This window comes from Eptesicus fuscus, chromosome 15 (assembly GCF_027574615.1).
Source record: "Eptesicus fuscus isolate TK198812 chromosome 15, DD_ASM_mEF_20220401, whole genome shotgun sequence".
Taxonomy (NCBI): Eukaryota; Metazoa; Chordata; class Mammalia; order Chiroptera; family Vespertilionidae; genus Eptesicus; species Eptesicus fuscus.
In genome coordinates, this window is record NC_072487.1 from 22,466,867 (window position 1) to 22,479,252 (window position 12,386).

The window sequence follows — 12,386 nt, forward strand, 5'->3', positions numbered from 1 at the left end:
ATAGGAGCAAGTCTTGGGTTAGGTAGTAGTATCTTAAATATGACACCAAAAGTGCAAATGACCAAAGAAAAAAATTGATAAATTGGACTTACTGCAAACTTTTGTGATTCAAGGGACATTATTAAGAAAGTGGGGGTGGGGAGGGGGGGTTGAGAAAACAGTTCACAGAATGGGGGAAAATATTTGCAGATCATGTATCTGATAAGGGACTTGTATATAGAGTATATAAAGAACTCATAACTCAATAATAAAAAGACATTCTAATTAAAACATGGAATAAGGACCTACATGGGAATTTCTTCAAAGCATATATACAAATGGACAATAAATACATACAGAGATGCTCAACACCATTAGTCATAAAGGAAATGAAAATCAAAACCATAATGAGGTTTTGACTTTACACACACTAGGATGGCTATAATAAAAAATACACTAACGTTGGTGATTCATAATAAAGTGCTTATGAGTAGTAATTCAATCATAAAGTAATTCACAATTACAGTAAACCCTCGATTTTGCAGACCTCAATTTAATGGACTTCAGATTTAACGGACTGAATTTCCAGTCTGTAGTTCATATGTGAAAATTAACACCCTTTTAATTTTAAAATGCTTTTAACAAAGATTTGCTTATAATTAAATTAACGGGGTTTTGTGTTTGTTATTCATTTCCTGCTATTTTTAACAAAATTTAGCAAATAAGATAAAATAATTAGAAATTACTTAAATTTAAAAATAGTGGATTTCTAATCTCATTTTCAAGGTTAGAAGTCAACACAACCAGATGTTTCTGTGGACTAGACTGATCTTAAGCCCAATTTTAAAGGATTATCTTTGATTATTTTTAGTTTTGATTTTAAACAGGATTTAAATATATGTGCTTGTATATTTTTACTAAAATTAATATTGAAGTTAAAGTGTTTTCAGAGCAATCAACTTTAAAGGGAACAGATTATTCTAATTATTCTTAGACTGTTTAGTCTTTTTTTTCCCTGTTTCTGAATGAAATGGATAGTGATGGTAGTTATTAATGTAATTGATGTCAGAATTTCTTATTGAGCAGTAGTTCACACACAGCCAAGAATAGTGTCCATCTGACAACCACCAATACTCATGGTGCTGGGTGATTGTGTCAGTCATGTTTCCAGTCACTGGGCTTGGAGAGAGTTAATCAAGAAGTGCAGTAACAGCTGGCCCAGCTCTTCTGGCGAGGTTCTGACAGTGAGCTATTGTACGTGTGACAGTGCTCTGACAGTTTCTCTGAATGTTGTATACAAGCATTTTTGTTTTCTGGGCACCGTGGAGTTTATGTAATAGATTAAGCTTTTGGTGGGGTCTCTGGAGCTTAGTGTTTTTCTCAGTTGTGGTGAGGTTTGGGGTAGGGTGGGGAAGATGTATTTACTGGCAGTTTTGTAAAAGGCTTTAAATTCTCAAAGAAAAAATTGAGCTTTTGCTTTTGTCTCACAGGTACTATTGTTGGACTCTGCTTGAATTACTAAAGGTAGCTTAAAGCAAAGCTTTTACAGTTAAAAGGGGAAAATGTGTTTCCCCCACCCCGCCCCAGTACTGGCTCATGGTTACCTAAATAAATACAGAAAGAATTACAATGCAGGGGTAACTTAATTTTAACTTGGTTATGATATGCAATGAAAAGTATCTATGTTCACAATGTTAAATTAGTTTAAATGAGATTATCTATTAAATAACATTCTCATTAGCAGACAGTTAGTGGGTTTACCTGCCTTTTTATATATACCCAGAAATGTAGTTCTGAGATTATTAATCCTTATAGTTAAATTTTGCCAAGTATCCCACTGAATCAATGAGGTGAATTAGCAGCATTCAGTACAATCTCTGTGCAAATTATGTTTGGTTTACTCAACTCCAAACCAGCATTGCATATATGGAAAACAATTTAAACCTATTTGTGTAATAGTGTAGGGGAATAGTGCATTTTAATTTTCTTAAAGCATTACTAATTGCTTGAGTGATTAAATAGATGTTTTCTTATTTGGTTAGGAAGCTAAACACTTACGAGTTTTCCTTTTACTTGCAATTTTCCACACATTGGTTTTTAATATGACTAAAACATTATAGGATTGAAGAAAACAGTGACTTGTAGATCTTCTCTTTGTCATATTCCATCAATAGGTTAGTTACTCCCCATGTCCCAGCCAAAGGAGCACATTCGCTCATCTTCTATTGATAACCAAAAATCTTACTGAAAGCATAATTTTGTATTAAAAATGTAAGAGTAGTTAACCTTATGTGCTGATCACAAACATAATTTTTCAGCTGTTCCCAGTACTTAGTGTAAGGCTTATTTATACAATATATTAGTGTGTGTAATCATCCTCTCTGGCATCCTCCGTGTTTCTGTATAATTATTTCTTGTAAACTTGACTGATTTCACTAGCCTGTAAGCTCCTGATGCTAAGGACTATGTCATAATAGTTACTTAGTAAATTTTTGATAGATGGGTTAATGAGTAAATGAATCTTGGCTTATGTACTTAGTACTTGGTTTTCAACTAGGTTATAAGTCCCTTGCGGACATTGGATTTTATTAACATAGTCTCCCACAGTCCTGGTCATTTTAACTTTTATGATAAAATCCACGCTTTTATTTAAAAATAATTTTTAAAAATTGCATCCTGATATAATTGAGATACTGTATCTCCAAGCATTTTCAGAAAGTATTTAGTAGGCAATATGAAATAAGAATGAGGACCGCCATTTATTGAGTAGTTATTAACCTTTTGCACTCGGATGTCGAGTGTGACTCGACACGGTTAGCATCGGTAGCAGCTTGTATGTCGAGCCACACTCGACACGTAGTTTCACCGCGGGGGGAACGGGGATTTTTGTCTATTTTTCCAGTATCTTTTCTTGTTTCATTAGCATGAAAGGACAAGTAAAATGTAAATGCCGTCTCAACTGATGCCAAAAAAGAAAAAATGAAAAACCGATAACGCATGTGAAATTTATTAGGAAACTAGTACATGATCTTGTTGGAGAATTCAGAGATGGTACACTAACTTCCAGGGGTAGATTATTATCCACTAACTTAGAGCAACGTTTAGATGGAAAGCTCCATATAATCACACCTCACCCCAACAAAAATCACAAAGATTGTGTTGTTTGTTCTAACAGAAAAATCAAAGGAGGAAGAGGAGAGATGATTTATATTTGTGAAACATGTGAATGTAACCCAGGTCTTCATGTGGGTGAATGTTTCAAAAAATATCACACCATGAAAAATTATAGAGATTAAAATTACTCTTTGAATGTATCAATAATTTGAAATATAAAAAAATCCAAATAAATAAGTTTGTATGAAAAGAAACTCCAGTTTTTTATTCTACTGCTGCGCTTTGTAAAATCTGGGGTACTTAAAAAATTAAATCCCGAGTAGAATAAAGGAATCGAGAAAAAAGCAAGCGAGTGCAAAGGGTTAAGGGCTCTAACGTATATTAACTCCTTTAGTCACTGTAAAAGACCTATGAGGTAAGTATTATTATTTGAAAATTGAGATATACAGACTTTTAGTAACTTCCCTAAGGTTTTATATAGCCCAAAAAGGAGTATGGGAATTATTTTGGAAAGAGATTTTCAGTGACTATATACATGTAAGATCTCCTGTCCTCTCACTTTAGTTCCATGATTGATTAAATCCTTATGTGAATTTCAGATTTCTAATAAACTATATAGCTGGCCCTCTGTTGGAGATGGATGCCTAAAGAACCATTTATTTCAAATGAGGGATAGCGTGAGTTCTAGCTTCAGAGGAGGGGAAAGAGCTGATAGTATCAGGAAATGCTTTCTCTTTGCACTGCTGATATAAATTAAAATTAAGGAATCATGCTATTTCTGTCTATGTTCAGTTAGTTTAGTGCTGCAAACATATATTCAGTACTCACTTTGAACAATATATACTGGTAGATGCTATGGAAGATGCAAAGTTAAATGAGCTTTTTGCTATCCGAATGTGGATCAGAGGTGCTAGAAAGCCAAGCAAAAGTTTATCTTAGAATTAGTAGAAATTAGTAATAAATAAAACAGGTATACAATCTCTAGTTCTGAAAATTTTTTTGAATAGTTTATTAGTTCAATTTAAATCAACAGAATCAGGTATGTACAACAGCGTTAAAGGCATGGACAAGACCTATAATAAGAGCAAAGAGTGCAGGCGATGACTGAGGTAAGATTGAATTGTCTTCGGGGAGGTTTTCTGATAGAATGTTCTTACTTTTTCAAGTCTTCAGTTTGGCAGGTCTAGAGACTCCATTTTGAGTTTTGCGCAGTGGCAGTAGCATAGCTAAGTTTATCCAAGGTGCAATTATTACAATTGAAAATGTTACCAGAGTTAATGAGGCCGAGAAGCAGTGATTCTTGCTTCCAGACTTAAAAGTGATAGTTATAGATATAAACCAGATTGTCACGTGTGTCCAAGGACTCTACATTCTTCTGCCCTATGACAACATATATGGCAAAGTGTTGGTGAGAATGAACTCAAAGCAGGATAAGCTAGTTGGATGGATTGTATCATCAAAGTATCTATTTCAAGAGGACTAAATTCTCAGGTCTGTCAACCAGGAAACTTCTGGTGATAAATTCTTCCTCTTTGCCCCTCCCCCTCCTAACTTTTCTAGTAGGCAATGAGTACCTCCCTCTTATTTTCTGCTAGGAACTTTTCCCCTTCACTTTAGATATAATCTTAGTAGTTAGGATACAGCTTTTTTTTTTTTTTTTTTTTAATAATCATATTTTCTTAGGCTGAGTCTGAAAGATAATTTCTTAGGGTAAGGTCAGCCATCAGGAAAATTATATAGTATTGATTGATATAAGTAAGGCCTACATTTCTATAAGTCTTGCTTTTTCTAGTTTATTCTTTCTTTTTTTTTAGAAAATAAACTTTCAGTTTCTAAAAATAGGAAAGCATTCTCATATATCTCTTAGTTATGCAGGCTGAAGAAAGTCTTAGCTGTTTGATCATTAGACCATAATCAAAACATAAATATTTCTCTGGAAATAGATATTCTGATTGTAGAGAGCATAAAATAAAAATGTTTCATATTATTCCTTGAAGAATGAATTTTTCTGGATAGCTGAATTTTACATATTCTCCTATATAATAAAGAGGTAATATGCAAATTGACCCTCACACCCTCACAAGATGGCCACCCCCACATCATCACAAGATGGCTGCCACAAGATGGCCACCCCCATGTAGTCACAAGATGGCTGGCAGGGGAGGGCAGTTGGGGGTGACTAGGCCTGCAGGGGAGGGCAGTTGGAGGTGACCAGGCCTGAAGGGGAGGGCAGTTGGGTGCGACCGGGCTGGCAGGGGAGGGCAGTTGGGGGTGATCGGGCCAGCAGGGGAGCAGTTAGGTGTCAGTCAGGCTGGCAGGGGAGATCAGGCTGGCAGGCAGAAGCGGTTAGGGGGAATCAGGCAGGCAGGCAGGCAAGCGGTTAGGAGCCAGCAGTCCCAGATTGTGAGTCGGACATCCCCTGAGGGGTCTCAGATTGGAGAGGGTGCAGGCTGGGCAGAGGGACAACCCCCTCCAGTGCACGAATTTCGTACACCGGGCCTCTAGTAGCTAATAATTAATAATTTATATTTATACTCCTCCATAAGGATAGCAGTTATCTTATTTGTCATTTTCTGATGGCCACCAAAGGCATTGAATCTTTTGTATTGAATGAAATAAGTTATGTGCACCAAAATCTATTTTAATTAGTCTTTGTGTGTTTTTCCCTATAATATTACATATTTCCTTGCATTATAAGCAGAAAAAAGAATATCAAATCTGATTTGGCAATTGGAAATAGCTTATGGTTTTCCATGTTCCAACCAATAGTAACTTCTTTCTTTTCTAGTTTGCTGATTCTGTGGTGCTTATGACTGTGATAGCATAATAAATTCTGCTGCTCTGAGTATGTGTGCAAATGTCAGTGCAAAATTTTGTGACATGTTTAGTTGTTCACATACAAACTGTACTTTTTTCTTATATCATAACATGATTCAGGATAGCTGAGTTTCAGAGAGGTAAGCATTTGCTATTTCTAGAGGAAAAAATAGCGTTTATGTCTACCCTCACTAATAGTGTTCATAAAGTCATGATAAATGTCCCATCCTCTGATAAAATAACCATCTGTTTATGATGACTTAATAGGCAGTAGTCTACTATTTTCTTGAACCAGATTCTAGAAAGATGTCAAAAGCACTTAAAAAGCTTTTCCCATAGGAAGTCTAAATCCAAAGTCTTTCACGTTGATTCTTTTTTTTTTTCTTAATATATTTTTGGAGGAAGGGAGAGGGAGAGAAGAGAAACATCAATGATGAGAGAGAATCAGATTGGCTGCCTCCTCCACACCCCCCATTGGGGAGTGAGCTTGCATCCTGGGCATGTGCCCTGACTGGGAATCCACCCGTGACCTCCTGGTTCATAGGTCGACACTCAACCTCTGAGCCACGCAGGCCAGGCAAAGTTGATGCTTTTTTTTTTTTTTTTTTTAATATATTTTATTGATTTTTTACAGAGAGGAAGGGAGCGGGAGAGAGTTAGAAACATCGATGAGAGAGAAACATCAATCAGCTGCCTCTTGCACACCCCCTAGTGGGGATGTGCCTGCAATCAAGGTACATGCCCTTGACTGGAATTGAACCTGGTACCCTTGAGTCCGCAGGCCAACTCTCTATCCACTGAGCCAAACCGGTTAGGGCAAAGTTGATGCTTTTATAGCCACAAATAAGATCCTCAAAGTTGTAATCAGGTTGTAAATTTCTACATAGTAAAAATTTTCTGTAATATTAGGCTGATCTTGTAATTGCTTTTTTATCCTGAAATGTTTCCTTTTTAAAAAACATATATTTTATTGTTGTTGTTTTTTTACAGAGAGGAAGGGAGAGGGATAGAGAGTTAGAAACATCGATGAGAGAGAAACATCAATCAGCTGCCCCCTGCACACCCTCTACTGGGGATGTGCCCACAACCAAGGCATATGCCCTTGACCGGAATCGAACCTGGGGCCCTTCAGTCTGCAGGCCGACGCTCTATCCACTGAGCCAAACCGGTTAGGGGTAGTTTCCATTTTTTAAGTATTATCCACAACTGCAATTTTAGTCCATTTATATGTACCTTAACTAATAGCACTTGACTTCTTATCTTTTTGTTTTTGTGCACAACTATCTCAGTTGTTTTGGAACAACCTGTCACCCATCAGTTCTAAGACACCATTTAAATTATTTGTCACTTTCTATACAGATGTGAAACCAGAGGCTCAGTTTTCCTTTAAGCCCCTAATCAATGCTGTCATGTATTTGCAGACTGTGTTTTCACAAAGTAAAATATTATTTTGAGGTAATTATGCAACAGAACCAAGAAAGGTTCATTATAGGTAGAATTATCATTGGATATCATGAATTTCAAAGCATAATAGGAAAACCAATGAATAGAGAGTATGTAGCTAATCTGCAGTCTTGTCCCAAATTCCTAGGTAATCTGGAAATAAAATTCTGTTATTGGTTACTTAGACATCTTAAAAAAAGAGATTATTTTTTTTTCTGTATATGGGCTAACTGTAGTTATTCTACTGTTCATGTGTAAGAAATTAATATTATCGCTAATTATGTAACTTATATAAAGAGTCTTTTAAATTGAAGGTGCTTTTTATTAGTTTCATTGGAGGAAAGTTTTACAACCAAAAAAGTTCTTGGGATTACAGTTGAAACCAGAACTATTGGCAGGAATAGTACTGCTTAATAGCAGTACAGTCCACCTGCCGTATGTGAGCAAGCTAGTAGAGGAGAAGAACTTCTGTAACTTTCTGGTACATTTAAAAGAAGCTGTTTTCGTTTATACTACTTTAAAGTATATTTAAAATGTAAATATCTAAACTAAGATTATGTACTTTGTTTTGATTATTATTTAGATAATCAGTTTCTCAATCTAATGATGGATCTTCCGTTAACATGAGTTGAACCAGCATGTCTGGAAACTACCTTTTGTTTGTTGACTTGTTTTTCTTATATGTTCGTTAGAGCCTTATATAAAGCATATAATAAGAAATTGTATTGTTATGAAGGGGCTGATTTTTCTGTTGAAAAAAGGAAATTGTTTTTTCACCAAAGGACTCTGATGAGCCCACTTCACTTTCAGAGCACTGGGTGCTGTGGTGTGGCAGGTGCAGGGGCCTTGTTGAATCTGTGTCTTCTCAGAAGTGCAAGCCCAGCAGCACTCTTTGGCTCTCTGTGCGTTAGTGCCTTTCATTTGTCATTTTTGTTATTTATTTTTTAATGCATATTCATGGCAGTTGAATTAAAAATAGATACTGGACTTTTAAAAGAATTGTCAAGGAAGCAAGTATAATAAAAAATATTACATTAATGAAGTGATACTCCTACAGTTTTTGTGAGGTTTTGTAATTGAATAATATTTGTGGAGTGGGAGTACAATGTAATTTTGATTCTGTTTTTTTCCAAGGAATTTCAGCAATGTCTGTAGATATTTTAGAAATCGTCTTACTCATGTATAAACTGTTTAAGTCTTCAGAATATTCTGTGGATATGATTTTAAAACATTAAAAATTAATATAGAATAAAGCCTTAATAACTTTGTTCTGAGTATTTTTCTTAATTTTTAATAGGATACAACATCTATTGAAAAGATGTCAAACTGTTGTGAAGAAATGTAAGTATAAAAGTGAAGTCTATAGAGTTCTTATTAAAAATGGAAACAACTGGCCACATTTGAAAAAATGTATGCATGTAGAGGGAAGATAATAGAATGATGTTTTTTTTTCTTGGAGCCTTGTCTAAGGCCTCAGCTAGGCAGGCATAACCCAGTCTTACATCTGGGGTCTTCTAGCTATGCTAGTTTTCATACAAAATAAGTACTGATCATTCTTGTTACTTGTCTCACTAAAGTAAGTTAAATTATTTGTCCTGAAAGTACATCAAAAGAGATTTGCTACTGTGTTGTTGACACACATTCTGTTAATACTGAGATTCTCCTCAGCTTCAAAAGTTGCCGTAGGTTGATTGACGACACAGATACAATATCTGCTCTCCAGAGTTAAAACTCAGCTGCATGCCATAATGAAAGAAAAGCTGTATTTGTGATGCTGGGACACAATTCATCAGAGTCCTGTAATGGATCCCCAGCCAACCTGTATTGTTTTAGCTGACTGAAGTGCACCATGGGAGTGCTGTCTTTCACTAATAATGCTGTCTTCTGTAGATCGAGGCCCCGAAAGCCATGGCAGCAGACCTTCTCAGAAGTTTTTGGCACTCGTTGGAAGATCCTGTGGTTTATTCCTTTCAGGCAGAGGCAACCACTGCGAGTTCCCTACCACTTTGCCAATCACGTCTAAACAGATGGATGGTGGGCACAGATGGGTCCTCCATGCTGGAAATGCGTTACAGGTTTTCTGATAATAGAACGATGACAGTCCTCAAGTCAATTAAAATCCACCCACCAATCTTAGGCATCATAATGTGCCCCAGGCTTTATTTTAATAGTGATCTTGATCCTGTTGTGGGACTAACACAAGATCTATAGTTAAGTTTCAAAGCATGTTTACTTTCAAATTAGCTTTCCATGGGGATTTCTTAAAGTGCTTTTGTTATTAAACTCAAAAGGCAGTGATTGGGATGAAATAATTGTACATAATTTCTTTTAGCACTGACAATATTACAGATTTTAATTTATGGGAATTTTCAGATGTTTATTTAAAATTTTCACTCTTGAGCAGTACTAATCAAATCTGAATTTAATTCTTCAGCTTTTACAAAAGGTTTTACACCTTATATGTGAAATTTCTTTTTCAAGTACAGTTTAAAATATGTTAATACTTTTATATATGCTGCAAATGCAGCATAGGATTGAACAACAGAAAAAGGGCAGTGTTTTCTTAGTAGCTTTCTAATGTTTTCTCTTCAAAAACAAAATAAAAATACCACTAAAATAAAGCACCAACTATCTACCTTATGTTAAAGGAAAGATTAAATGTTTTTCCATGTTAATTTTTCCATTTCTTTTCCTTGTACTGTTGTAAGTATTGATTGTTGTTAATATATTTGTTCCAAGGAGAAAACTGATTAAGTGGGCATGTATTCCTATTTTACCCTAAGATTTTGGTGAGCAAATGGATAGAGAATTTGCAATAATTCCACAGATACCTTTTCTAGTGCAGTTAAACCAGAATGCGTGTTTTTAAAATGCTACTATAACTAGAAAATATATAATGTACAGTATAAAGAGGAATATTGTGCTTTTGAAAAATATATATACTTTTTGCTTTTATTTACCTTCTAGTAGATCTAAAAATTACACAATGAAGGTTTATATATAATAAATATTGGCCAAGTATTCCTGAAACAAATCTATAGGAAATTACTAGTAAAAGTAAATAACTTTTGTGTACCTACAATCAATCAGCCAAATTGAATTTAAATTTTAATGGGCCAACTATAATTTGGATTGAGAGACCTTTTTTTTGTAGCTAATGTTAGGAAATAGCCTTAAAATAAGAAAATATAATGATCTACATTTATCATTAGCCTTACACAAATTTAAATTGCTAACAATGATGGTCTCTTGGAAAGCATAGAATATTTGTATAAAAAGAACTTTATCATACTAAGAGGAAAAAAAAATCAGCTTTAGCCTTTTTTCCATTAGAATACTGCAAAATCCATATATCTTTTTTGAAAATGTATGTGCTCACAGTCTTTCTCTTGAATCTTAAAGAACATTGAAGGGATCTACTGTTCTTGGAACATATCAGTAGTTTCCTTTTACTTAGTTTTGATGGTAGGTAGTCACATCTAAGAAATCATGAAACAGAAAGTTGCCATATCAGCCAGTTAACTATACTGTGGTTAGTTCTTTCAGAAACTATCTTCTAAAAGAATAGAATTAGCTGTTCTCAGAAATATAAGTGCCATGTCTTACATGTTCTGATTATAATGCTTTATTATTTAAAAGTATAGAAGTGGCAGATGAAAATATGTATTGGTGCTGACAAAATGCATAGTGAATTTAATATGAGAAATTTATTTGTAGAGCTTAATGAACCACAAAATTAGTATGTCATGTCATGGAAATGGGTTGGGTTCTGTGCAAGGTAACATACTGACCAAATTTGGCCTGATGGGGGAACTGTTATAAGGAAGTAATGTATAGATAATGCAGATAGATCTCAATTGATAGCTCTACTAACTGGACCTTGAGAAAACAGCGAAGTATGAAGTGAAGATCCCTTAAAGAGCATTATATCCCTTAAAGGCACAGTTACACTTCATGTAGTAGTACTAGTTACCTTGAAAGGTATCTGGGAGGTATTTAGAGCCAACTTCTGCCTCCGTAATGAGAACCAGAGGTGGTCCCTTTCCCACTCTAAGAGGGTTTTGTTTTTCTTAGATTTACCATTTCTTGGGCACATTCTCTTTCCTCTTTATACCCTCACTAATCTGATCCCTCTGTACCTGATTCTCCTGGTACTGGAATACAAACTAGCACACTAGGCAAGGCATATATTTCTTTTGTTTGAATGGAGAAATGCTACATATCAATATATTTATATAAGATTTTATATTAAGGTATATCTATATATACATGTGCTTTAATTTTCAGCATTCTCAAATTAGCACTCCTAACTGTGGGTTTAGCCTTTGTTAGACAACTTGAGAAAAACCAGCGGGTAGTTTCCTAGGGAGTGCATGAACTCTAGTGCTCTCTCTGCGCCCTCTTTTGGCTAATTGGTGTAATTATACTGGCTCTAGAGACTTACTGCCCCACAAGTAAATTGTATGGCCAAATTCTGAACCTAGCAGAGGTACAAGCTTAGGGGAGTGTATGTGCAAGGCTGTTATATTTTATGAAAATTAATGTGTTCCTGTTTATGATGACACATATAGTTCATACAAAATGATGACTAGTTAGCTTCATTTGTGTATGTTCTTATATACATATATATATTTGCTGTCATTTACAAGTTTATATCAGATCAGGATAAATAAATGTAAACGTTTCATGAATTTTATTTTAAACCTTATTTTGGCAAATTAAGTCTTTAGAATTAGAAAAGTCATTACTTTAAAATTACCAATTTATTAGGAAACACAGAAATTTATTGTTACAGTGGTAAGCAAGTATCTAATGTGCTTTACTGAGTACCTAAAAAATACATTTAGTGTTTTTAATCTCAGTTTTGGAATGATTTTTTTTTGCTGATTCTTTTACACTAAAATAATAAGATTAATAATTCTTTTTAAACTTTCCTACTCAGAGTTATAGCTGTAGCTTTAGTAGCCAATTTATTATGTATTCTGGATAACCATGAAAATAACTAATGATGTTGACCATTAGAAAATAATTAT

General features: G+C 34.8%; 1 protein-coding gene across 2 annotated transcripts in view; it reads left to right on the forward strand.

Annotated features, from left to right (window-relative positions):
- The window catches only part of ZDHHC21 (zinc finger DHHC-type palmitoyltransferase 21), a 59,051-nt gene that overhangs the window by 43,992 nt on the left and 2,673 nt on the right, over nt 1–12,386 (forward strand). The window contains exons 8-9 of one of the 2 annotated variants that reach the window (XM_054727300.1): nt 8,651–8,694; nt 9,244–9,387. In XM_054727300.1, coding sequence (XP_054583275.1) covers nt 8,651–8,694; nt 9,244–9,376 — 177 coding nt within the window. In that variant the 3' untranslated portion in view covers nt 9,377–9,387. Of the gene's footprint in view, nt 1–8,650; nt 8,695–9,243; nt 10,109–12,386 lie in introns of those variants that run through there. The other variant, XM_054727301.1, reaches the window with a different exon arrangement.